The following is a 26,893-nucleotide window of genomic DNA, read 5'->3' on the forward strand; positions in this document are numbered from 1 at the left end:
GGCTCATTTTGGGCAGTGCTGCTTGATATTTTACACACGAGTGTCACGTTGTAACATTTGGTTCCTTTAATCCTAATTTTACAGCATCTGATAGTAAACTGGTCTGATCACCGTTTTTTAAGGAACTCAGACCAGTGACTAATGTGCTTCTCAGACTTCACAGCTCCTCTGATGTTGTAATTGAACGCAAGCGTAAACCAGCCTTCCCCTCAGATCCATCGCCTCCTCTTCCTCCTTATCCACTCGCCCACTTCTCTGTGAGGTACAGGTACTTGTTCACTGACAGGAGGTCCACGTGTACCTAATATGTGAATCCATCTGTGAACGTCACCTTCAGTCATTCATCAAAAATGCTTGCTGCAACAAATTAGGCTTTGGCAGCAACCAGTGAATGTAATTAATTTATTAATGAACTTTGGAGTTGCTTTGTTTAAAGTCTGTTTGTCAGCTTTCATCAGATCTAGTTCATCAAGTGTACAACAAATGGTTTCTTGTCACTTCATTCGCTGCAAAACAGCCAAAGATCCTCTGCTTTTTTAATTTCCTGCCTTTCTTTCCAGCTCGCAGCTCCCTGAGGCTCTGCAGTCATGAGTGGTGGAGTGAATCTCAAAGTCCTATCTCAGAATCAGAGTGACGCAGGCGTCGGCTCCGGTCTCCCTTTACCCCGAAGCATGATGCCACTGTCTAAGATGGACCCGCACCAGCACGGCGGCCCCCGCGCTCCCCCGGGGCCGTTCCCGCAGGCCGCCAGAGGACGTCCGTCCTGCTCTCCGCTGTCTGTGTCCTCAGCTTCTGCAGAGCTGCTCGGAGGCGCAGCTTTAAACAAGCACCTGCTGCAGCAGAGAGCTGCTCCGTCCCCTCATCGGGGCCCGGCAGCCACGGTCAGAACCGATGGGACCCGCTCGGCCTACAGCAGCCCTCAGGTCCCGAAGAGGGACACGCCGTGCTCCAAAGACACCCTGGACCTCCGCTGCAGCGCCTTCACCCACAAGTCCTTACGGGACCTCCAGCTGAGACGAAACGTCAACCAGAACTGGACCTTTGGAAAGTACCGTCTGAGGAGCGTGGACAATGCGGATCACAACGCAGCGCGCAGGCTCTCGGCTAATGCGCAGCAAGGCCAGGGGAGAGGGCGTCTGCTCTACAATAAGGGAGCCAACGGGAATGAGATACCGGGGGTGCCTTCAGGGGCAGTGGGGAGTTTCCAGAAGGACACGAGAACCCTTTCCAACCGAGTGCTGGGAGCGTCTGACGTGGAGGCGCCCGGTGACAGATCCCGGTCGTATCAGGTGTCCAACATGTCGCACAGAGCGAGAGTCAACATGGCAGCTGTGGCTCCCTTCAGGTTCAGGTGAGGGCAGCGTTTCACCCTCTCACGCAAACACAGTGGACTGAGTCTCATCTCAGCATTGCTCTGATTTACCTACATTTATTTCAGGTTACCGGTCCATGATGACACGGACGCTTCGCTGGATGATCTCAGCGACTGCTCCTCTGACTCCATGGAGATCTGCTGCGACGACGCTGGTGAGTTCTGTTGGTTTGGACGGTTTGTAAAGCGGTGATTGACAGCTACAGTCGGTAAGAACTGGGGACACAATGAAAAGACGCTACACTTTTCTAGCTCAGTTTCCTGTACTCGGTGCCAGCGTCTTGTGAAAGTGTTTTCCAGAACCGTGGAACGTTCCAAAGGAGTCAGACTGAGATCAAAGTGCTCGGGGTTAATGTCTCACGAGAGATTTGTTTAAACGTCCCTGTGTTCTACGTCCTGGAGAAAAGCAAACAGAGAAACGTGATGTCAGGCTCCACATGCAAGAATAAACATCTTGCAAACAAGCTTTTATGTGGTTTCCAAGTACTGACCATTCAAGCAACGGCCTCGGGTCATGTCCATGTTTACCTCCATCTCTCTGTCCCAATAGAAAAAGAAAAGGACACGAGGGTGTTATGTGTAAACTTGCCATTAATGACTACCTCTAAAACCTCTCAAACGCGTTGGTCGTCAGTCAGTGTAAGCTGAGCTGAGTTGTTTAATTGCAGTAATTTCACCTTCTCAAACTCAGGAGTCTGGTGCTGGGCAGTAACCTGTTATGTGCATCAAGCTTCGATCTGTCTCCTGTGGAAAACGGCCTCTTGGCAGAGAACAGTTTCACACAGTTCCCTACATGTTTCTGTGTCTCCGGTGTGTGATTACAAGTACAAGATCAATGGCAGTGCTGGATCAGTCGTCTACAAGTGTTTGTTTTAAAGCTTGGAATGACCCAGTACCTTTACAGCATAAACACTAAACACATCATCTGCTTAAATTATCTAATTAGCTGAATAGTTCCTTTTTTGTCGTTGTTAACAGATTTAATTAGCATCTCCCTGATTCACTGTTATGAACAAGGCCTAAATTAATCAGCTAGTTTTTTTTGCTGCAGTAAGACATCTGATGCATTCATTGTCCTCCATCACTCGGCATGTGCTGAATTTAGAAAATGACTTCATATAATTGCATTGGGCTTGATGAAACCCTCTAACTGGCTTCTTAATTATGGCAATGACTTGTGCGGCGTAGGAGACTCCGGCCGGCGTCCTCAGGGAGCGGCAGAGACTGAGCGGTGCTCGGCGCAGGGTGGACAGACGCAGCACTCAGAGATTGATTGGCTTGATGGGAGGATCGGCTTTCACCTCCCGCCCGGGGGTTTCTGTCGTTCCCGCTGGATGGAGCACACGGGCGCTTGGGTAGAGATGTTCTAAGCGGTCGTGCAGCAACAAGAAGTTGGAAAATTAAATGTTAGGTTTTAACAACAAATGCCTTTATTAGAAACATCTGCCGGAGACGGATCTCTGGTGGGAAATCTTTAACTTTTGGAAATGAGGAAAATCCAGCATTGCTTCACTGTTTAGACAATGAATCAGTCATTTAAAGTCCTACAAGGCAACTCTGCTATTGATGTTGTTTCCATCACCTTCAGAGTCAGTAAAAATCAACTGAGTTCAAGAAGACAACTTTTATGGGAGAAGAATCCTGTTAAGTTCACGTCACCCCCCGCTGATCACCAGCCCAGATGCATTTCATAGTTTTGCTGTGTCTTTTTCGCCTTCATTACTGTGACTAGAAAAACGAGCTCACATTGTTCTCTGAGACGTCATGTTCTTAAATCTATTTGCATCAGAGCAGCTGAGAAGCCACAGATGGGTTACACGTGCTGTCCAGGGAGGACATACATGCCACAAACACACACGTATGCAATTACTCAGCCAGTTGGAGAATGGAACCAGACACAGATGTGAGAGGAACCACGGACTGGGGCAGATCCACCCTCCTCTCCGGAGAAGTGGTGCAGATTGAATGTTTCTTCATCCTCAAAGCAATGTGAGATTTTAAGAATGATTCGCGCTTGGAGCTGCGTTTTAGGACTATAGGGATATTTTTACTGGGAAAATACAGCACAAGTCTCATTAACTCACATGGAAGGAAAATGAATCCCAAGCAATAAATCTCTATGTAATGGATCCACGACTTTGCTGACACATTGTTCACATTGGGATGTGAAATTCACATGTGCTGAATATGAACCCGGTATTTCCATACCAAAGCGTTCGTATGAAATCTGGCAAATCAGGATGTCTGATACAATCCCCTCTCCCCAACACAAACACGCCATTCACTGCACCGTGGGAGCAAGGTCGCCGCCGGTCAGCAGGGGAGCTTACAGGAACCCGTGATGAGGACGAACAAGACTTGAGATTGTTTCTAGGAAACTGAAGTGTCTGCTCAAACAAGCCCACGAGCACAGGAGCCCCGAGCGGCTTAAAACCTACAGAAAATGGGCAGCGGAGTGTGCTGCACACCCACTGGGGGGGCAGTAGCTTCACCCTGCGGCCATTGTCGCTAACAGGTCAATCATGTCCAGAGGATTTGCACCACGTGACATCCTCCTATTGAATCCTGCTCAAGACAAAAAGTAAGCGCTTGTAAGTCCGTCAGATGCGTCTGTCTGATTTCACGTGGGACGTGTGACGAGCGTCCGGAGCGTGCGCGCGGCTGAGGTGTGGTGCGGAGCGAGGTCGGAGGGTGGTTTCCGTGGAGCAGCGCTGCGGAGGCTTCGGTCCCGAGAGAGCGCGCTGCGTGGAATATGTTCAAGGCGGCTCACGGTCACATGTCAGCAGGAATGAGCGCCCGCAGGCGCCGCGTCTGCTCGGCCGCTTTGACGGCGCCACGTGCGTCTGTGTGTGTGTGTCAGACTTGAAGATATTTGCGACGTGTGGTTTTGGGCGTGTTGCTCGCCTGCGCTGCCACATCTTGTCACTGCACAGTCTGAAGCGCCCTGGGTGCAGTAGTCCGTTTAAAGCGGGATAACCTCTGTTTACGTGCGATTTGTTCCGCTGTGGATCTGTAATTGATACGACAACAGGATCCAGAGATAATCTGGATGTTCCAGTGTTGCACTGTCTGGGTTTCACCGGTAGCATTAACACATCCTGCCCTGTTTCTCCACATTGTATAATTTCCACTCGAGTCATGCATCACGTTGAGCGTATCGAACGCGGAACACTGAAGGTGAGAGAGGGGGAGGGGAAGAACAAAGGAATCAGAGACGATGGTGGGGGAACATGGTGCTAGAGGACGCAGCCTCAAAAGCCACCCATTATTTCTCACCGCTCTCTTGTATGTCACACGTTCTGCTGAGGCACGGCGAGGCGTCGCTAAATGAAAGGGGGGAAAATGAGGGAGCGCGGAGGGAGGATGGGTGGGAGGTGGAAGACGAGGGAGAGGCAGGAGAGAGCAGGGGAGGAGGAGGGGGGGGGCGTTGTTGCGTCTGCCACCGCTGTCATTCTGCTGCTGCGCGGTTCAGCGGCAGGAGGGTGCGCTGGAGGGAGGAGGAGAGACGGACGGACGGACGGGAGGGAGGGAGGGAAGGCAAGAAAGGAGCGCCTGGACAGCACTGCAACAGCTGCAGCGGCAGCAGCAGCCCGTCGGGAGAGCGGAGGGCGGAGGAAGGAGACGCAGGCGAGAAGGACGAAGCTGCCTCCGCGCGCGCCTTTATCCCCCACGCTCAGGGAGGCTCAGGGAGCGAAGCCTGCCTCCTCCCTGCTGATGCGTTTCCATCAGCGTCCGCGCGGGAGGCATGCTTGGAAATAGTCTGAAGGGCAGAGAAGGCGACGTGAAGATGGAAAGAACGGACGGCACCAAGGCGTACGGCCAGGCGGACGGCAAAGCAGTGGCCACGGCGGCCAAGAGAGCCAAGCCCGGCCCGGCCCAGAGCGCGCAGCGGGGCGAGCTGAAGGTGTACCGGGCCGGCAGCTCCGAGGGCCGGCTGCCGGTGCCGGCCACGCTCCGCAAGCAGCGCTCCATGACCAACCTGGCCGTGCTCACGGACGCCGAGAAGAAGCTGCACCTCTACGAGCCCAAGTGGTGCGATGACATGGCCAAGCCGGGAGCCGGGCCGGCCAGGTCCGGCCGGCCGAAGGCGGCGGGGGGCGGCGCCGGCGCCGGAGGGGGAGCCCCTCTCTCCCGAAGCCTGTCCAAGTCGGAGCATTCGCTGTTCCAGGGCAAAGCCAAGCCTTTCGGGCCCCTGGCGGCGCCGTCCGCCCAGAGCAAGCTGAGCCGCATACCCCGCGGCCCCTACGCTGAGGTGAAGCCCCTGAGCAAGGCACCCGAGGACGGCAAGTCGGACGATGAGATCCTCTCCGGCAAAGCCAAGGCCGGCGCGAAGAAGCCGGGGGCGGGAGCGGGGGGGGAGTCGGGTTCCAAAGGCCCGGGGGAGGACGGGGGAGACAAGCCCTTCCTGAAGGTGGACCCCGAGCTGGTGGTGACGGTGCTGGGCGACCTGGAGCAGCTGCTCTTCAGTCAGATACTGGGTGAGTACGGGAGAATCACCCCCACCCCCCGCGAGCGCTGCCGCCATGTGCTACAAACCAAACGCCCCCTTTTCACACAGCGACCGCGCGCTTGCTGCTGCAGACGCGTCTAGCAGATTTTACATGAAAACATCCTCATTGTTCTTGTTATTTGACTCTTTTAAAGCCCAGTGGTCGGTTGTAAAAGCGAAGCTGCAGCGACGCTCTATTGTCCTGTTTCCTCCATCATGTCACTGCGATGTTCGAGGCTTCGGCGCCGTAACATTGTTTGACTGCTCGCAGGGAAAAAAGCCCACGGGCTCAGAGATCATTAGCAGCGCGGTTTGTTATTCTGCAGCTCTTTTGCTGCAACATGTGCCGATTGACTGGAGGCTCTCAAAGCGGCGCAGGAAAAGACGGCGTGCCATATTGACTCCGGCACACAGGCGGCTCACAGACACACATTTAGCCTCCTCCCAGCTCCATTCATCTGTGGAGCGCTGACAGATGGTTTACACCCCGTGCACTATCACGGTGCAAATGGCGGAGAAAATGGCTCCGAGGTGGAGGTCGGGTTTATCGGCAGGAAGAGGTGAACGAAGCATCAGATCGTATGGTGGGAACTGGACGGGCAGCGGCGTCTTTGCCCTGTGTTGTGCTGCAGGTGCCTGTAATTATGACTTGTTTTTCACGTGGCAGGAGAGGCTGTCATGATCTCTGGAGACCAAAAATCTGGATTCCTTAAGCTTGACGTCGGACCGAAACCTTGTGATGACTTATTCCCACAAACAAGGTCCAAGCGTGTCATCAGGAACCAAATGTGTAATGAGATGACATTTCTTGAGCATGTTCCCGGCTGCATCCAGATGAACACATCTGTAATGATTTAGCCGGTTAGCCGCGCTTCATTAGCTCGCCGCGCCATGTGGGCACCTGTCACTCACGTCGGCCACACTTCAAGCTGAGCACAACCTGTAAACAGTGCAGGGAGCCGTGGGTGGTTGCGGTGTAGAGTCCTTGTTGCTGCACCACACCCTGTTCTCCCTTTTTAACCCATTTCCATAAATTTGGCAGGAAAAAGCCTGAGGCTGGTTATGTGAGTGCATCGCATTGACCTTGATCATGTTTCCAAATTGACTGTCATTGCATCTCAAAAAGGCAGTTTAGCGTATAATGAATTATTGATGGTGATTTCAGATAATCCCATGTGAGCTTTTGTCATGAATCCAGCGCTTTGTGGCCTTGAATGGAATACTGGATGTCAAGAGCCGGATGATGGGGAAAAACCTACTCTCCCCATTAGATTAGAGGTCCAGATTATTGTCCGCACATTCTGCTGGATCTCCGTTTTCCTTCTGTACTTGCACAGTGGTAATGTTTGTGTCTTTAAATAGATCTCTTCTGTATCTTATGATGAGCTCACTGAAAGAATGCTTTGATTTCTGAACATAGAGAGACTCTGTTTCTACCAATATGACTTCATTCCAGTGCATTTAGTTAATAAACCCATTTTTAAACCGGACTTTTTTCTTTTTGCACCATAGCTGTTCCTACATTGCACCTCCAACCAGTTCCTGCTTTTAAAACGCACAAACCTTCTGTTGTTGTTTGTGCCGTGAAGCAACAATTTCTCCAGTCCGTTTTTTTTGCCTGTTCACTGTGATTGAACTCTGTGAACCAGACCTGAAAGTGAGCCGTATCTTTATGTGCAGTGAACAGTTCCTGTGGTGCTGCATCGTTTGTTGGATTTCACCGCCCCACATCTGCTTCTGTATTTTGAGTTTTCCTTCTCTGTTAATGGCATCACTTTGGCTCAGGGTGCCAGAAGACGATCAGCCACGGCGCAGGAACGTAGTGCACAGTGCAGCATATGCTCAAAACAGATGTAATGCACACGCAGCCTGCGACCAGCGTTTCAGCTTGAGTAGATTTCCAGGAATCCTTTAAAGCAAACCAACAGTGTCACATAATCTGTTTGCAGAGAAGCAATTACAGTAAAATATTCTAACCATTTATGTCAACATCATGATGTTCAGTGGCCGCTTTCATAATATAAATTTTTAAGAAGCCAGTTTCTTGTGGCATTTGTCTCATAAGACTTGTGAACTGTGTCTGTTTTGTGTGTGACATGCTCACACTTCACAGTCTAAACCTCCAGCTGAATTAGTTTGACACCCTTTTGACACTCTGACATCCTCGCCTCTGCTCCAGCTGATGCATGCAATGTCAATTTCTCGCCGTTCCCCAAGAGGTCTTGGTTTCTCGCACTGCAGTGGAAACCCCTACCTCGTTAGGGAGGCTCCCTGTTTGCACAAACACTCTTAATTGTACTGGGATATTGATTTAATATGGTCATAAACCACAGTCTCTCTATTGTGAACAGAGTTGAGCCCAAATAAGCTGAACTGCCCAACAGCTTTGGTCACTGCTGATGGTGATAAGGCTCCACTTAAAAGAAGGAAGGCAAAGTGGAGTCTGATGTAAATGTCAGACAGCATTCCCCTGGTGGGCAGTTTACGCTGCAAACAAGCTTTATTGTTCGATTTCATCATGTTCTGCAGTTATAAAGTTTGCCTGCTTAATGATGTGACCATGCGCTGGCTGACACCTGTCACATGTTCACACACAGAAGAACATGGGTGCAGAAAGCAAACAAGCAGAACAACATCTCCGTTATCACAAAAGCAAACCGGTAAAAAGCTCTGCATTTACTTTCCAACGCTTTCATCCACAGACCCGGAGTCCCAGAGGAAGCGGACCGTGCAGAATGTACTTGACCTCCGCCAGAATTTGGAGGATACGATGTCTAGCCTGCGGGGCTCCCAGCTCAGCCATAGGTGAGTGGATTATATTGCATATGAACCTGATATGCTGATGTTATTATCAAGTTATACCTGTTAAATGGCATAAGACATGCACTTGTTGTTGTTGTGTGTTGTTGCAGTAATGCTTAAAGAGCTGACATCTGGTCTACATCTGGCTTTTATTCTTCTCAAATAGCCTTTTTATGCTCCATCATATGACTTCATTCTAGGAATCTCTCCTTTGACTCTAATAGGCAAAAGGCCCAGATGCTAATTTGTGGCAACCAACCAGAAACCTGTGGAAAGCAGGTGTTTTATTTGGGCCGTCCAGTGCTGCACTGCTCAGCTCTGCTCTTTCATGCAAATGTGGAAACAACATGTTTCCATACAAATGATTCAAGCCGGCGACTGCTATGCATTTTCTAGCTTCTACTGGACAGTGCTCGTTTACAGAAGGAGGCATTCTGTCACTTTTAGTGCTGGGTGGCACCAGTTGGCTTCGGCGCTGATGAATTATCCATCACAATGGATAAAAATACTTGGTTGTAGCCATTGCAATATTTATTTAGGTGAGTTGGTACATGCAGTTATGTAATCAGCAGACACAGAAGATGCTTCCGGGCCTTCCGGGGACATTTCTATCACTGATCCACATACAGAAATAATGTGGGAAAAAGTTTTCGCTGTGCAGGCTCACATACAGCAAGCTTCTAATGTGGGAGTGATGCAATACAAGGTGGGTGAATATAGTTCTCAGAGATGCCAAATGCCATGGTAACAAAGATATCAGCTGATCTAATACTTTGTCTTGGGTTCCGTGATGCCATATTTCTAGTCCCTGAAGACAAAATGGCACAGTTGCTGTATCTGGGTCAGCGGCAGCGTAATGTCATAATGGGTGTCTTTGAAGGACTTCTGACAGAAAAGGAAATGTTTTGTGCTTTGTGCTCTGGTTTCTTGATTTACTCTGAGCTTTGGTCACTCAGCTTCATGTGTAATAGGTTGTGCTCTTCCCCAGCTGTCTGGAGAGCAGTAACGTGGGCTACGACAGCGATGAGACCAACGCTCGCAGCATCTCCAGCCTGTCCAACCGCTCCTCGCCTCTGTCCTGGCGCCACGGCCAGTCCAGCCCCCGCCTGCAGGCCGGCGACGCCCCATCCTCCACGGGCGGAGGGTACCAGGCCAGCAAAAGCGTCTCCAAGTACCCGGCGCACACGATGCCGGCTCGCTGCTCCAGTCGCCTGAGCAGCACGTCTCGCATCGAGCTGATCGAAGGGCTGGATGTGGACGACCCCGACCTCAAGTCCGGTTACCTGAGCGACAGTGACCTTCTGGGAAAGAGCTTGCCGGATGACGATGATGAGAACCTGGCTAATGGGTAAGAAAAGCATGACTTGAAACTATTGTTGCCATGACAACATGAACCAATCAGCGACTGCAGATGGCTGCATGCTGGTTTTTCCTCCTATCTTCTACCTTGGGATTTTTGCAAAGGTCATCAAGGAGTATTTTTCACTCAGCAATAACATAAAGACTCTAATAATGCTTTACTTGTCGATTTAATTCATTCTTTCTAATAGTCCATGTACATTTTAAAGGTTTCCTGCAGACAACATGGCTTTCTGCTTTGTGTTAGTACCAGATGTTTTTGCACTTGGCAGATCTATCAAACATCTCAGCAGATGCTTCCTCTCTTGCTCTTTAAAGATTTCCTTAACTGCACCTGACACTGACAAGGGCTGTGGGAGAGCAGAGAGCTCAGGCGTCCTTGTGTTTACCCAATAAACGCTCCCTCACCTTTCACAGGCTTTGAATCTTGTAATGTGCCGACAGGTACAGTACAGACGCAACAAATGATTTAGATCTAAGACGATTGCGTGTTTTTACTTTGAAATGGGAATACCAGGTTTAGCAGAGTCTCTCTTCTTCCTGCTCTTTTTCCTTCCTCCTTGCTTCCCTCATATCAAATCCTTAGTGGGCCTTTATTTAATTCCCTTTCCCCAGTTGACAGCTGACATCCAAAGTCAAGTTGAGAGACGGGGAAAGAATCCAGGACAGTTCTTGTGTGGTTTAGAAGCTTTATCACTGCGGCACATGCAGAGATTTAAGCTTGGTCTCTGGAGCGTTCAGTAGGCTCTGCATGCCAGGTCACGTTCTTACTAGAGTGTGTTAAAGGAAGAAATTAAGAGTAGAAATTAGAGCAAATGGGGAAGAGAGTGGGACTGATGTGAGACCGTTGACAGTGTGACAGACAAGGATTGATTCTAAAACCAACTAAACTAGATCTGAAATTTTGAAATGAGGTTAAAACTACACTAGAATTATGTCAGATGGGTCTATTTCTCACATTAACACCCATACTCTCAAAATCTACTTCAATCCACTCTGTATTTCGTCTTCTTTCTCCCACCTTCTGCTGTGTCTACTCAAATTCACTGTAAGTGAAAAGAGAACTCGAGGAAATGCCTCTTCATGCATTGTCGCAAGAGTAATATTCGTCTACTGTGGCTGCAAGAATGCACCAAGGCGAGGAAACACTAGACACCGTGTTCTTTCTGACCTTGAGCAGGTTGCAGGCTTCTACTGGAAGATACACACACGTGAAAACCTGCTTTGTATGCTTTGCAGGTTTGTGTTTTCATGGGGAGCATTGCAGGAATACTGAAATGCTTCATGCTAATCCTGCCTCATACTCACTGGTGCTGATAAGTAGCTAATCTGGGTTTTGAAGCAGAGAAAGCTGCACATGCTCCAATTTTCTTGCCTCTGTATCCTCTTGCATATTCTGTGATCTAGTTGCATTCCTACTGTACATCCCGAGTCACACACTCGCAGTTCAGCTCATTGAGAACGATTAGCTACCAGCTCTTGAAAGTGGCTCCGGCTCCTCCTGCGTAACCATGGGAACCAGCTGGAAATTGACTGTAAGGAGAGCTGCAATTTCTGCTTCCTTTCTAAAGGGAAAAACTGTCCCAGTTTTCCATTTGATGCATTCAGTCGATTTGAAATTAGCCTGAATATACTGTAATATGACTGAATGGGAGGTTTCTCACTATTCAGTATTACTGCTTAAATGTATAATGCATTGATGTATAAGATTGTAAAATAATCAGTCAAAAGGCATTTTGTGGATGTTTCCTTGGGACACAGTGATGTGCTGCACATCCACTAAGTGTCTCATATTGATTAACTTCTACCCGACAGCCGTGATTATCTAAGGCTAAATGTGTCCACATTTACAGTAATCACCACTACTGTGTGTCTGCCTTGTCAATTATCTGATACCAAATACACCTAAATCTTCTTATGAGCACCATGTTTCCATCAGGCAGAAGGAGCCGCTTCTTGGCAGTAATAGCAATGACAAGCTGGTTTGTCCCAGATAAACAAAACATGATCTCTACAAAGCTTGTTTTATTAATGATTAGCTCGTTTCCTGTAATTAATGGGGAGTATATGGGAATCATATTAGGATTTATTCTAGTATCAACAGACTTGTACTTGAAACCTGGTGTGTGTAAAAAGCTATTCCACAATTACATTTAACCCATCTAGAGTCTAGGAGCTATTTCATGTGGTTTTACACCATCTTGGCAAAGTCTGACAGTCCCATACATGAAGTCATCTGGCGCCGAGCCGTATTTGAGTAGTGCAGTAATTAGATTGTATTGTTAGAGCAATGTGGCTTTTTCTGTATCTGTTCTGACTGTTATTCAGCGATCGGGGTGAGTGTAGGAGTGTTCAACCAATTACAGTGTGTGCGGTTGATGTTTTACAGGCACTCAACTGTAGTAGCCTACGTGGAAACAGTTCAGTTCAGATTAACCTCATGTCACATTGCTTGAAACATACTGCAGTGGTTTCCATGATGTCATTGTGTTTATAGGATGAAGGGCCTGACGTTGGCTGCAAAATGCAGTAATTTCACAGAAGGTCAGCAGTTTTATATCATGACCAGTGCAAATAGTCTGAGTGCTATGGACGAAGGAGAAAGAAGTAAAACATAATGGCTTGGCTGCTTATTCAGATTATTCTACAAGGTATTAAAGAGTTTGTGTGGACACGTGGGGATCTGCAGCTCTGCCCTGTGTGTCTTTACAGTAGAATACCGGCAACAATGCAGAGCAAAGAAGGGAGGCTGGTTCAGTAGCATCACACCTCTGATCATGCGGCAACATGGCTCCGGATGTGCTGCCATGGCAACCGTCTTCCACTGACCCACTGACGGGCTGCCTTGTGTGTCATGCAGTAGCTTCTGAACGGATGCATGTGTGAAGGGAAATCGCAGACAGAGAATGAGCCTGTGACAAAGACTGATGAGCAGACACAGAGGGGGACCGGTGCGAAAATGGCACGCTAACCACTTAATTGCATTGTTTTGTAAATGGCATTGTGGGGGTGAGCCGTCTGCCTGTAAAACCATTGTTGTCTTTCCATTTGCATCCTGTTATAGGCGGGATTGAATGGCGGCAGTTGTGGTATTTTCCCGGGAGGCTTGTATGAAATACTGAGACTGTCTGATACACATTTAACACTAAGCTGCTTGATGCATGGATCACTAGCATCAACACAGCTTATTGCTGACTTTTGCTGTATTACTGTGTACTGTAGATAAGCTATTGTCTTAGTTTGTTTCTCTGCTGAAGCCGTATCCATGGCAACCACACTGAAGCTCAGCGTATAGAATTTGTGAAAGGCTTGGTGTAGTTTTAGTAGTACTGGAATACTTGACAGCCTCGCTCATGGAAACTGTGCATCAACGCATTCTGTAACGCACAAATGGTTTACTGCAGTCATCTGATCCTGGATCTGTGCCCCTGGCAGTCTGCAGTCAATTTCCTTTTTCCTGCCCCGGTTGGACCTTTTCTGTTGTCACTGAGTACTTCCATGGCGATTGAAGCCTCACACATTCTGACCCATTTAACTGTACAACAATAAGGCTTCGGCCTCTGCTCTTCTGCTGGAGATGTTTTACTGTGTATGTGTAATTCCTGGATGCTCCAAAATGTTTGACATTTTGTAGGCACAACGGTAAAAATGCAGTTCATCACACCCAGCTGTGAGTTACTCATAACCAGACACAAGCACACACACGTCCCCAACGCCAAGAGCTCATTGACCAACAAAGGTCAGTAAAATACCCCCTACCCTCCTCAGCCACGTGAGTAATGGACCATTACAGTAGCACCCCAGGGTGTGTGAATCATCCCTGTGTCAGGCCTCTGTGTGGATGTCTGGGTGTGCAGTTTACATTCCACCAGAGTATAATATTCGGCCCCAGGTGGAAAACGTGATCCAGTTACCGTTTTGCCCAGTATGTGCAAAGTTTATACCACAAACTAACGTTTTAATGTGTTATTTCCAGTTGGTCTGATTATCTGAAACAGTAATTAGTTTGGAATACTTACAATTTAGTCATACTCTAAAGGATTAGGTTTAGTTTCAGTAGAGTTGAGATAAAAAAGAAGCACAGGAAAATACAATAAAACAATTCCACATGTCAGAACATCATACTGCTGTTCTTGACAAGAAAGGTAGATCAACTGTCAACTTATACAGTAGGCTTCATGTGTGGGGGACGGTCCTGTCTGAGACTCATGAAGACTGTACATTAATTTTCCAGTCCAATAACCAGACGACAATTGCATTTTGAGGGACTCTGTGAAGATGGGTCAGCCAGATACACAGTCACTGATGCATCTCAGGCCCATTTACCGTTGCCATATACGCTGGTCTGAGATGAAGGCAGTCCAATCCTGTTTGACTAGCTAAGCCTACTCTTTTTTGAATCACATTCAAACAGACATAAATCACTGAATACAGTGTTTCCCCTGTGATGGTTCTATCTCTGAAATTATTTCCCACATTGTACCATCGGAAGAAGAGGGGAAACATTAACATCCAACCTTCTCAGCATCAAAGAGTTGAAAATCAATTTGTATTTCTGCTGCTGTCCTCCCTAAATGCCAGATTTTCTTTTTTGGACAGAAATAGAGCATGTTCACAGAACTGTAGACTGAACTGTCCAGCTTTACTTTAGTCTGCCTCCTACTGGAAATATAATGTCATGGCACCGTATCGTATCAAACTAATGGTGTTTGTGAAGCCCCTTCACCACTTTTAACATGACATTATGCCCATGCATGCGCAAAACCTCAGGAATGATTTTAATCCCTAAAAAAGCCCTTAAAAGCCAAGTCTTATTATTTAACAAGAGTGCATGTCTGCATTGATGATTCTGTGGCTCCATGGCAGCAGCCAGCTTCCAAAATCTTGTGGCAACCTTTCCCATAAGGCTGCAATAAAACAGCATATTAATGTTACATTACAGGAGAATTTCCACAGTCAAACATTGGCTGCGTTTGCTCAACGTGGCAAATTGCAGTGTTTAAAGATTTGTAAGAAACTGAGCTAATGTTTGAGTTGTTTACTAGTTTTCACAGGCGCGACATTAAATTTTATAACATATGGATTGAGGTTGATAGACGTGTCTGTTATTTAACCCCTCATTTGTCCTGTTGCATTACTGTAGCACAGTTTACGGCACCACAGGGAACCAGAATACACGGATCAAAAGCCATAGTGAAGGTCACACTATGAAAACCGTTTCCTGTCTGCTGACCTCTATAAAACAAGCAGAGATCCTTGTGGTGCCGAAATGTCTCACAGATGGACTCAATCCACAACCTGGTGGCAACGTTTGTGACCGACCTACGTAAACGTGAAAGGATGTTTCTGATACAAGCCCTTTGCTTATCGGTGTGAGACGGCTGTTAGTATACAGACTTGAAGGCATTTCAGTCTGTTTAGCAGTGCTGTGGCCTGGTTGAGACAAACAGGACAGGAAAGGATTTGGGACAAAATATTTTATGTCGTTTGAAAAAAACAAAAAAGCGCATGATGAAATGTAGAGCTCCTCAGATGAGGATCACAGTGGTGATAAAAAGAAAATACAAGCAGACACAACAAGTTTTGTCAGAGTAACGGAAGTTTAAGAAATGTCTCTCTGTCTGGAAAACACAGTGACTAAGAATAAAGCTAGTCAGCTGGAATTCCAAACGCTTTCTCTTTTACAGACAGAAATTAGCTCACGCTAAGGCCTTTGTTGCTACGTTTAGAATCCAATTAACAAATTTCCACTGAATGTATGGACGGGCTGTGGGACATTGTGACTCACAGAGGCTTGGCCTCCTGGAGTGGGACATTTACAGGGATGTGGTGAGGTCATCGCCCTAAGACTGTTCCAGCGCTATTAGCAGCAGCAGGAGGAGGTGGTTTTACTAAGTACTCCTGCTTCACTGGAGGCCCTTGTTTCATCTGTGGCTTTGTGGTTGCACCCACAGAGACTCAGACTTACCTTAGACTGAGTTTTACCATCTGCACTGCATCTGCCACAAGGTAATTACTGAAGATGAAACATTCACCACGCTGCTACTTTCTCTAATTCAGAAAAAGCCTGATTCAATGGTCTACACACAGTATACTATATGCTTTTAATCTTAATCTTAATTTACTGACTAAAATATAACCATTTAATTGAGAAAATATTACACTATCAGTAGGTTGTTCTAAGATAGATTTTCACAGCTACAGACGTTTGTTTTACACTAAAGAAACTTATAAAAGATAAATTCATCAACATCACACTCGTGGATAGGATGCTAAAGCTAATCTACTGTATGATTTAGCTAAAATGTAATAATTGGTTATTTATATGATTGCTTGTGAGTTAACACGTCCGTGTACTGTAGTTGTTTAGCAGCAATGGGAGCAGTGTTAGCATAATGTTAGCATCATGTTAGCATAATGTTAAGGAAGTGGTCGTGTTACCTTTGCAACCGGGTTACCATGGCGACCAGTCACCCGGGCAGCCGTCGCTGGGGGAACACGGGGTCTCCAGCCCCACTCCCGTCCGCCCTCTTCCTCCTCCGTCTGCTGCGGGATGGGGGAGTTGCCTGTCCTGTCCAGCGGCAGGCTGCTCGCCGCGCCGGACAAAGTACAGCCTCGTTTCGCCCGCGGAGCGAGCGGCGCCGTCTTTACAACTAAAACGCTCCCAAATGAGTCGCGTCTTAGTCGGGAAAGTCCCTCCCGTGCGGTCGGTTGGGAGGTCGCTGCGGTGCACGCCAAGGTAACGACTCAGACGCCTTCATCTCGATACGTGAAGGATCGGAAATATGACGTGATGATGACTGTTTAACGTATTCATATTGTTTGCGTTAATTTAACACGTGTAGTTTTTTGGCTCCGCATTTTAACCGCGTTATTGACGGTAAATAAGTAATCAATTAGAATTGGAATGTGCCAATCTTAAGTAGCTGGACGGTTCTATACGTGTAATTGGTGTAATAGATTTATAGAGATTTCACCACATACAAGTACTATGTCCTGTGTGCATGAAATCCACAAATTGCCAGAAACTACAGTCACTGCATCCAAATTAGGCTTATAGCTGCACTGTAATAAAACGTAGAACAGTTAAAGAGCATGTGTTTTAAGTAAAATGCTGTGCATGCACTTTATAGTCTTGTTCAGCCTCGACTGCTATAGTGGAAACCAGTGCATGCAATCCTGTTGAATTCACTATGGATAGAATCAACCATCACTTGGTTTTGCACCAAGTCGTGTACTAGAGCTGTAGGAGTTTTGCCATGAAGTATGCATTTGCTGTGCTCCCACCCTCTGCTTGTCCGGGTTTCACCTCTGAGAGCAGACACTTTTGGCTTGTAATATCAACAGCCCACAGCCCCTGCTGCCTCGTATGCTGACATCCCGGTATTCATGGCCCCTCTGTTACCTTTGACAGAGGGGGCATTGTTGAAAGGTGCTGTGAACATCTGTTCTGAGTGTAAATCAGACTTGATTCATTAGAAATGTTGTGGCGTGGTAACACTTCAAATGACCCATATCAAACATATAATAGACTTTCTCTGCTCATGCCAAAGTTTGCCTCTGAGGTCCCCTGGAGCCACAAATCTTTACAAAGATGGCGACTTCTTTGCATTACAATGCTCAGATCCAAGGCAAAATGTCAGAGAATGGTGCGTTTGTGTTTTACAACTGCAACTACAACTCAGCTACAGCCACGCGCTTCAATCTGCCTCTGTAAGTGTACCGGCCATTTTTGTCTCCCTGTATTTTTCTATGTAATTCCATGTCCCGTGCCTGTGCTAATTGCAGCCTGCTGGCCCACAAAGAACATTTTCAGCTCAGTGGTGAAAGCAAAGAACGTCTTCAAGTCAAATGGTGACTCAGCTTCATAGGGTCTTATTAATTTACCTTTGCCACTGCGCCAGTCCTTTGTGCGCCAAAGCAAATTTGATGACCAGGCCAGAAATAATGATGGGGAGCTTAATCATTCTAAATCCAGGCTGGACTTGCATTTAGTTTTTTTGGTGAAGTAATTTTAAAATTTAACAAGGCAGTATTGTGGTGAGAAACAGAAAGAAACCATGTTTCACTCTTCAATTTTATAAAGTCTCACTTGATACTGAAGTTCTTCTGACTGAGAAGCGACTGTTCATCACCTATTTTTAAATACGGTCTGAATGCATGTAGATCTGCAGTTGCTCAGGTCTGTACTATCCATCCCTGCCTTTGTCACTCGAGGGGCCAGTCTGGCAGCATCTGTTTCAAGGCAACACAGGACATCATTATGGGTTGGAAGGAAGGGTCGGGGGGGGGGGTTACGCTGATTTTCCTCATCCTGCTTCTTTACAGAATACCAGACCACTTGCTGAACCCTGAGCTGTCAGTGGACGTAGCTGTTGTTCAGCATGATTTATCAGCATACGCTTCCTTTGAAGCTACACTTAGCCATTGAACTATGTTAACATCCGTGTGTTTGGAGCCTGCAGGACATAATTGGGTTTATATATAATATATATATGACTTATGGTTGTGAAGAGCCAAACAAAATACTTCATAAGCTTAATCCATATTGAAATAACCTGCTTGTTTGAGCATGTGGCCTCCTCCAGAGCCAACCTACTGGAGACAGATGGACATACAGTATCACCTTGGCTGCCAGTATTTTCCACCTTCAAGAAACATTACTGTAGCTTTGCCCACTGTACCTTGTACACGGTTGTCATCTACTTGACCTTAACTTGATATTCACGTACTGTTTCAGTTGGGACGAGAGCAGCTCCATCAGCAGTGGGCTCAGCGACGGTGACGGCGATGGCTCGGAGAACCTCAGTTCAGAGGAGTTCAATGCCAGCTCCTCTCTTAACTCGCTCCCAAACACACCCCTTGGCTCCAGACGCAACTCCTCTGTTATGGTGAGCTCAATTACTGTAGCCAGCAGTCTTTAATGCCGCATGTGGCACAGTTTCCCTTTCTTTTGTCTTGTTTTGTTTGTGAAACCGTGCTAAAGATTGCAGCTCGACTCTGTGATTTACTTTGCTTTGTTTGTTAAATGCAAGTGCTGGCTTCTTACTAAGGCCACAAGAAGCCACCGAATCTCACCTCTGTCATTAAAATTATACAGATAAACATGTTCCAAAACACACACGCGTCACATCCCAAGCCACTCTTCAGTTGCGTGAAGTAGAAGTAACTCCTGTAACTATGAATAGAGCTTATATGCAGGAAGCTCATTTGGAAGTAATGTCACTGCTATTCATTGAGCCATCTGTCACTGTGATGTTGATAGAGGGCCAAGAAGCAGAGTTTTGTTCCCAGTGCTACCTCTTCAATCAACCACACACTATTTGTTTTTTTTATTTATAATGTAAATACTTTTTTGTTCATTGCACAGTGACAACATTTATTTTCATCAGTTTCTAATGTGCTGTTTGTCACTGAGAGTCAGAAAGTCTGTTTAGTTTTCATTTTTTCTTTTTTTCTTTTTTTTTGCTTTGTCTTCCTCTGTGGTTGTCTTCAATCCGCTCAGGGCATATCAGCCTATCTCTCACTCCTGCCCACTGGAATGCAGTTTAGATGGAAAGATTACAGAGTACAGCAACACCATAGATAACACAGACCATATACTGGATGACTGTTACTCACACAGGTCCTGTTCTTTCCCTCTCGTTGCAGCTCCGCACTGATGCAGAGAAGCGTTCTCTGGTGGAAAGTGGGCTTTCTTGGTACAGCGAAGATGGCAAAGCCAACCTCAAGCTTTACAGCTGCAGCTATGACACGGGGAGTTTAAAGACAGAGCTGCCAAGCAAGTGGAGAAAAAAGCCTCCAGCATTCAGCGAAGATTCGGGAGGTAAAGGGGAACTGAAGAAACCTCAAAGTTTGGAACAACCAGGCAGTTTCAAGAAGAGCCGTAATCCTCCTGTGGGTGTGACCTCTCCCATCACACACACCTCTCAAAGCATGCTCAAAGTCGCAGGTGAGCTCAGGATATTTTACCTCCTTAATACACAAGTCTAGTAGAGTATATTCTTACTTTTCATCTATGAGCCTCACTTTTTGTTTCCATTTTATCTGCTTTTCATAATCTTCAGGAATTTCATGCATCGCTCCCAACTAAAAAATCATTGTCATCTGTTATCTCTTGTATGAGGAATCCAAGTTTAAAACAGTCTGTTTTATAGAGCGGCCAAGGCAAATATCTGCTTGTTGTCAAGATGGATGCCGAACTGTAACCCAGGGAGTAAGCCAGGAATGGATTAGCACATCATACTGCAGACAAATGCACCATGGAGTCCACTGTTATAATAAATGGGCATTAAACTCACGTCTCAGTTCTACACATTATATTTCTTGACTATATCTCAGGATGTGTGTTACATTTTTGCAAGTCAGAATGAGTTGGTACAGTACATTTGGAAGTAAATACAGGGTCATCATTTATTATTGTTGGAAATGCTACAATATGCGCATTTGTTTTTGGCTAAAAAGAAATGTCTCTCCAGAGTCACCGGGCAATTTAGCTGTAAATAAAATTGCAATGATACTTTGACCGCTTACATGGCATTGTTTTTTTGTTTATCCAGCAGCGAAATGTGAGAAGCCACTGGACAAATCCAAGATTTCCATTAAAACCGCTGGCCTGCAACGGTCTCGTTCTGATGCTGGTAGGGATCATCACCACGGAGAGCACCGCAAACCCCCTTCGGGTTTAGTTAAGCCAAGCGCTGGGGCCTCGTTTGGGTACAAGAAGCCACCAATCGCCACTGGTACTGCCACTGTTATGACAGCAGGGGGCGCCACCATCTCCAGTGGCTCCGCTACTGTGGGAAAAATCCCCAAGTCATCTGGCATACCAGTCAAGCCAGTGGGAGGAGGACCACATTCTGGCAGGAAGAACAGCTTCGATGCCAGCAGTGAACAGGGCTTCCTCGGCCCAAATGCCCGAAACAGTATTCAGTACCGCAGCCTGCCTCGACCCGCCAAATCAAGCGCCTTCAGCGTAATTGGCCGCCCTGCAGCTCGCCCGGTCAGCGGAACTGTTGACCCCAGTCTGCTGAGTTTAAAACCTGTGCCGATTGCCTCCGCAGGGCCCAGGGTTAAAGAGCCCAGTGGCTGCGGCAGTAAATTGTCCAATCGAACCAGCACAGGCCCAGTGAACCAGACTGATAGAGAGAAGGAGAAGGAGCGAGCCAAGGCCAAGGCTGTGGGGGCTGACATGGACTGTGGTTCCCTGAAAGGAGACCACGCTCAGTCTGAAACCACAGAGTCCGTGCTGAAGCTGCATGGCCTGAGAAGGACGAGCAGCAACAAATATCCTGAACTCTCATCACCCACCACACCAAGGTGCCTTATTTAAGTACTGCTCTAAAACTCATGTCTCACTGATTATGAAATGTAAATATTTCCTTTTTGACATGTCTCCTGTAGACTGGTGGATATTTTAGGGAATTTTAGTTGGAGCCCCTATACTGTAGGATTCAAAAATTACATTAAAATAGGAATGCATCAGCTTTTAGAGAGTGTCCCAGTTACTCTAAATAATCCACAGTTTTAAAGGAGCTATTGTTTTTCCTATTGAAGAAGTAGCCCAGAGCAATAGAGCAAAACAGTGTTTGAACCGATGTTGGCTCAGAAGTTTGGAAGTTTAGGAATACAACCACAACAATTTTCTTAATTATGCAGTATTTGCTAGAAGCAAAACCAAGAAAATGTGTCTTCTGTTGTTTAGATAAAAGACTAAAATACAAAATGATACAACACACACACATGCACACACACTTAAATATAATTTCTCAGGAGCTGCCATAGTTTGTGTGGTTGTTTTACATCTTGGTTCTTCTGCATGATTCCTAGAATGCTGAACACTAAATCTCTGGGTCGTCCACCCAGTCTGGCTCACCTGGATCAGGTCAACTCCAACAGCCTGGACTCCTGTGTGACCATCCATGACCTCCCACCCAAAGTCCCCCCCTACTCCAAGCTTCAGGACTTGGCAGGTTCCCACACAGCTCCTCGCTTCACCCCCAGCCCAGCACCAGTCCTCCACATCGATTCCACCAGTTCCTACACCAGCGAAAGCTTAAGCCTGAGCGGGTCACCGCTGCTGTACCCCAAACTGTCTGGTATGCACCGCAGCATGGAGTCCCTGCCACTGCAGATGAGTGTACCCCCCAGTGCAAGGTTTGTCAGGACTGAAACCGAAGACAAGGATGAGCGGGGTACAGGAACCTGGGGGTCTGGAAGCAGAACATCCCTCAACCTCTCAGACAGGTATGTCTCTAATGTCCTTTAAAGAAGATTATTTAATTCTTTTACACTTCACTACAATCGTGAACAATAAAGTATTTTAAAGCTACTCTTTTACAAGCAACCCATTGCAGTGAATTCTGTATAAAACACAATGTCTTGAGCCATCAAGTATGGCCCAGTATTGCTGTAGAGGTTTCTTGGCAGCTGATGCACTATCAACCTTATTTTATCTCTAAAATGACAGGCAGCATTAGTCTGACTTGGATTGTACTTTTAGTATATGAAAATGTTCCTTGTTGCCTAAATATGACAAACCCGTGTGATGATATTTTTTCTTCACCGTTTACAATCAGATCTCACTCCCCCGCCAAAGAAAGGCCTGGAGTATGTCACAACCGTTTATGTCGAAACATCTGCTCGAAATTTTCCATGGTTACACTGTATCTTTACTGTTTGAAGTTAAATTGTCTGTGTATTTGTCTTTTTAGACGCTATGGCTCAAGCCTGTCAGAGAGTGAAGGAAGCAAACCGGGAAGGCGCCACTCCCATACCACAGCCAGCATGACAGAGAGCAGGAGCCCCCCTCAGCTGCCGTCTCCCACCCGCACGCTCCAGCCCTCCTCCTGCAAGCCTCCTCTCACTAACGTGGGTCAGTCTGCTTGTCCTATGCACGTCGCTGCCAGCTTCCAAAGGCAGCCACCGTCCTGAGCTGTGAAAGGAATGACGCTGGTCTTTGATCAGCTATTTGACACCATTATCACTGAATATAGCTTAGAAATGGGATATTTAATTAACATTGTGGGATGATAAGCTTTCAAAGTTAAGTAATGTTAACACAAGTTTAAATTATTTATCTGATTCGATATCTCAAAGGCCTGGCTAAATCTTGTACTTTGAGTTTGACTATCTATTCATGTTTAGACTTGAGTTAAACTTGAATTGTGTGGGACTAGGCGGCGAGGTCAGGCTATATTTAACTCTTTGAACCATAGTGTTGCTTTACACCGAGTCATCAGAATAAGAGTGTTACTGTATATGCAGGTGTAGGCCTGCTCTGTATGCATCCTGCTGTTTTAGCTGTGTTACTCATGTTTTCTTTTCTCTTCTTGGACAAGTTGCCCCAATTACCAGTGGCAGCCCAAGGATATCTCGCTCCAACAGCATAGGTCCCCCTAATGAGGCGGCCTGTGATCTTGATGGATCCTCCACTCTGGGCAGCAGCGTGTCCTTGGCTGACCGGCCAAAAAGCATGATGCGGTCTGGGTCCTTCCGTGAGCCAGGGGATGATGGTGAGCGCTTTCACTTGGCCTCTCTGTAGCGGCCGTCCTTTAACATGCCCTTAAATGAAGCAAAGCGCTCCTGGTGATGATTCTAGGTGCCTCAGTTTTAACTGAAAGTTCCTACAGTATATATATTACTACACACTTCAGAGACTCAGATTGTGAGAATGTCCAAGCCAAATCACATTCCCCTTTCATCTTTCATAGAGCTTTCCTCGTCTTCCAGTCTGTGAGCAAAGCTAAACTGCTGCTGGCTGTAGCTTTAAAACAACCATAATTCTGCCAACCTTATCCAGCTCTACTACAGACCGTGAATAAAGGAATATCTTGTGTGTATGTGTCCTTCGACAAGGTCTCAGAGCGAGAGAGAATAATAGATTCATATTATAAACCAAAAATTGAGGAGTAGCTTTTCCAAAAACGATTTACCGTATAATAACGAATGATTATGGCAGGTCGAGTACAGTGTAAGTTGTATTAGAATTTTTAAAGCTGTTGTAAATGAACATTATGTATAGTTTATGGCTTTTCTTGTTTTGCATGTATGCATTTTATTTTTGACGAGAGAGCAGAAACTTCAGGCATACTGATGTTTTGAAGCAACTGCTTGTCATAGGTACTTGTATAAAAATGCCAACATTTGATATCGACTGCAGTAATTCTCCACTCTATTTTTCCAGTTCATGGCTCTGTGCTCTCTCTGGCATCCAATGCTTCATCCTCGGTGAGTCATGTACTGAAATGTACTGCACTGCATTTACTGAGCTGTTGTCTTTAGAAGTGTGACATTTAGGAAAGCTTTTACAGCCGTGAATTCAGTCCAGTTGTGATTATTTTGATAAGCATAATTTGTCTTCACCTGCATTATAAAACCCCTTTTATTCAAGTTTTAGTATTTTTTTAGTATTTTAATGTGAAACTTTAAAGAAAGTAAATATCCCATCAAATTTGTTTTCATCATGCCTTCTTAAGAATGAGGAGAGGATACAAGGGGAGGTAAGACCAGCTTGAACTGACTTTGTGTTGTACGGGATCACAATGTTTCACTTAGAATCATGCCTGCTAATCACTTAGCGTTATCAGTGGTCACTAATGTCTGTGACTTTACAGCATATTACTAAGTTGATTAGGTGTTTTCATATGTTTACACTGCTCAGACTCAAATATAATTACTCTGCAGCAAATCCGCAAATTGCGACGAGAGCTGGAGTCGTCTCAGGAAAAGGTGGCCAACTTGACTATGCAGCTTTCTGCCAACGTATGTATGATGCTTATGATGTCATTCGATTGCATGACAAACGTCTTATCAGTGTGTTGAACTAAACCCTTCATTAAGCTTTGATACCACTTATAACTGAGGAGCTTCCATTTAAAAGGTGGTTTTAGTGTCTGTTCTGCATGATGCTGCCTATGATCTGTGACTTGAAGTTAGTTAATGACATGATAATGCCAACTGTATCTCTCGCTCTACTTTATATACTGAGGATGTTGGAGCAGTGAGTCTCATAATAATGACCTTGTCTTATTCTCAAGTGTCCTTTTTTAAATGTACCATGTTTCCAATGATTTGCTTCCTCTCAGCCCTGTCATCTTGACTAACCTGGTGTTTTAAACTCACTCAGTGACTGTAAAGTGCGAATTTATGTTTGGTTCCTTGCGCAGTTCTATTCCAGCCCTAATGCTCCTATGCCCTCTCTTTTACACTCTTGACTTTATTGACTGCTGGACTTGCTGCTGCCCCTGCCTGCCTCCCCTGACCTGCCCCACTGGATGCTGGGTGTAGCAGCTAGGCCAGGTTTGTTGGTTGCCTCCAGGGCGCTCAGTCCCTTCCGCATGATTCTGGACATCAGCCTGATGAGCTTCTTTCTCATCTCTGTGGAGTCTGTGGTGTGGCAAAGATAACCCCAACCTCTGTTTAGGTTTAGTTACGCTAACTAGGTCTTGGATAAGTATTTAAATATAATGTTAAATGTCACAAGTAATTTGACATTTCAAAAGTAAATTGGAGATCCTTATTAATGTGATTTATTTTACTTACTGCAGTATTTGTAATTATGCATTGGACATAAAAAAAAAACTAGTTTTTTTATAGTTACCAAAATACATAAGATGGTGTTGAGAAGGTTCATAGGTTCATAAATGACACTGTAGTCCTCCTTTGTTGGCAGCCCTGGTGTGAGAAACCCTAACCTAAAGGTCAAACATGTTTACGAGGTTTGTGTCTTCTGCCACACTGCTTCTCTCCCTCACCGCCATTTCCCTAACATCTTTTTTCATCTTCGACATCACCTACAGCTGTTCACCACTCCATCCCCTCCCTCTTCTTGCAGCAGATGAAGAAAGCCATTTGCTTGATGTGTTGTGAGAGTCTCCGACTGCAGAGTGATTCGATTGAGCTGGTGACTCATGCCTGTCTGCGGTCTCAACACCCCACTCACTCTGTGTCTCTCTCTTTCTCTGTCTCCCTCCGCCGCTGTGTCTTTTCTTAAAGGCTAATCTTGTAGCAGCATTTGAACAGAGCTTGGCGTTAATGACGGCGCGCCTGCAGACCCTATCAGTCTCTTCAGACCAAAAGGTATTTTGATTTTATCCGCTGAGTTCACAATGCTAATAAATAAATAGTTTAAACGGCCGTACTTCATACTGCACAGCACAACACACTGACACAGACAATTAGTCTGATTATTGTCAATGCTCTACCTGTAAACTGACTTCAACCCAAACTTCCTTCAGGACTCTGAGCTCACTGAGCTCAAGGAGACCATCGAAATTCTGAAAACTAAAAACACAGAGGCCCAAGAAATCATTCAGGGTGCACTAAGTAATCCAGATATCACACCTAAAGGTAGAAAATACGCTCTGGTCGTACAATATGTACAGCGCTCTTCCCTCCCAATTTACATATATCTACTCTTCTTTTATTCTTTTCATTTAGAACTGCTGATTAATCGCCAGAACTCCTCAGAAAGCATCTCCAGCCTCACCAGCACCACCAGCCACTCAAGCATGGGTAGCCTGAAGGAGCAGGAGGCCAAGAAGAAGAAAAAGAAAAGCTGGGTGAGGACACAATGATTAGAAGTAGAAATGGGTAGTAGGTGCATCAAACTTGACAGTTCAATTTACAACATGTTTGTAAATGATCTAAAATACTGTCACAGTCTGTCTCACAGTCTGCACGTGTGTTACTCTCCTCTTGTCTTCTTCCAAATCTGTCATTAAGTACAACTCTGGTCTCTCCCTCATGCTGCCCTGCTTTTATCTTTTAGGTCTTTGAGGTGAGTGATGTTGCTGCAGTAAACTCCTTCCCTTTGTCCAGCCTCTCAAAACTGGTCTCATCTGCATGCTACCGCACATTTAATCAGTTTA

General features: G+C 46.1%; 1 protein-coding gene and 1 long non-coding RNA gene across 11 annotated transcripts in view; one reads left to right on the plus strand and one right to left on the minus strand.

Moving 5' to 3' along the window:
* The window catches only part of nav1b (neuron navigator 1b), a 41,436-nt gene that overhangs the window by 6,871 nt on the left and 7,672 nt on the right, over positions 1–26,893 (plus strand). For 2 of the 10 annotated variants that reach the window (XM_029151970.3, XM_029151969.3), the window contains exons 2-16: positions 561–1,351; positions 1,439–1,527; positions 8,564–8,666; positions 9,652–10,011; positions 18,763–18,913; positions 19,674–19,974; positions 20,582–21,341; positions 21,852–22,268; positions 22,736–22,896; positions 23,363–23,536; positions 24,208–24,251; positions 24,500–24,523; positions 24,708–24,785; positions 26,019–26,102; positions 26,261–26,584. In XM_029151970.3, coding sequence (XP_029007803.1) covers positions 588–1,351; positions 1,439–1,527; positions 8,564–8,666; positions 9,652–10,011; positions 18,763–18,913; positions 19,674–19,974; positions 20,582–21,341; positions 21,852–22,268; positions 22,736–22,896; positions 23,363–23,536; positions 24,208–24,251; positions 24,500–24,523; positions 24,708–24,785; positions 26,019–26,102; positions 26,261–26,584 — 3,834 coding nt within the window. In that variant the 5' untranslated portion in view covers positions 561–587. Of the gene's footprint in view, positions 1–333; positions 1,352–1,438; positions 1,528–4,856; positions 5,851–8,563; positions 8,667–9,651; positions 10,012–16,524; positions 16,762–18,762; positions 18,914–19,673; positions 19,975–20,581; positions 21,342–21,851; positions 22,269–22,735; positions 22,897–23,362; positions 23,537–24,207; positions 24,252–24,499; positions 24,524–24,707; positions 24,786–25,313; positions 25,323–26,018; positions 26,103–26,260; positions 26,585–26,893 lie in introns of those variants that run through there. The other 8 variants (XM_029151973.3, XM_029151976.3, XM_055509141.1 and 5 more) reach the window with 8 other exon arrangements.
* On the minus strand, positions 1,347–16,597 carry LOC121202275 (uncharacterized). The gene is made up of 3 exons (XR_005897770.2): positions 16,464–16,597; positions 1,864–1,910; positions 1,347–1,768 (listed from the first exon to the last, which is right to left on the minus strand). It is a non-coding gene; the product is annotated as an uncharacterized LOC121202275 (long non-coding RNA).

This window comes from Betta splendens, chromosome 5 (genome assembly GCF_900634795.4).
Source record: "Betta splendens chromosome 5, fBetSpl5.4, whole genome shotgun sequence".
Taxonomy (NCBI): Eukaryota; Metazoa; Chordata; class Actinopteri; order Anabantiformes; family Osphronemidae; genus Betta; species Betta splendens.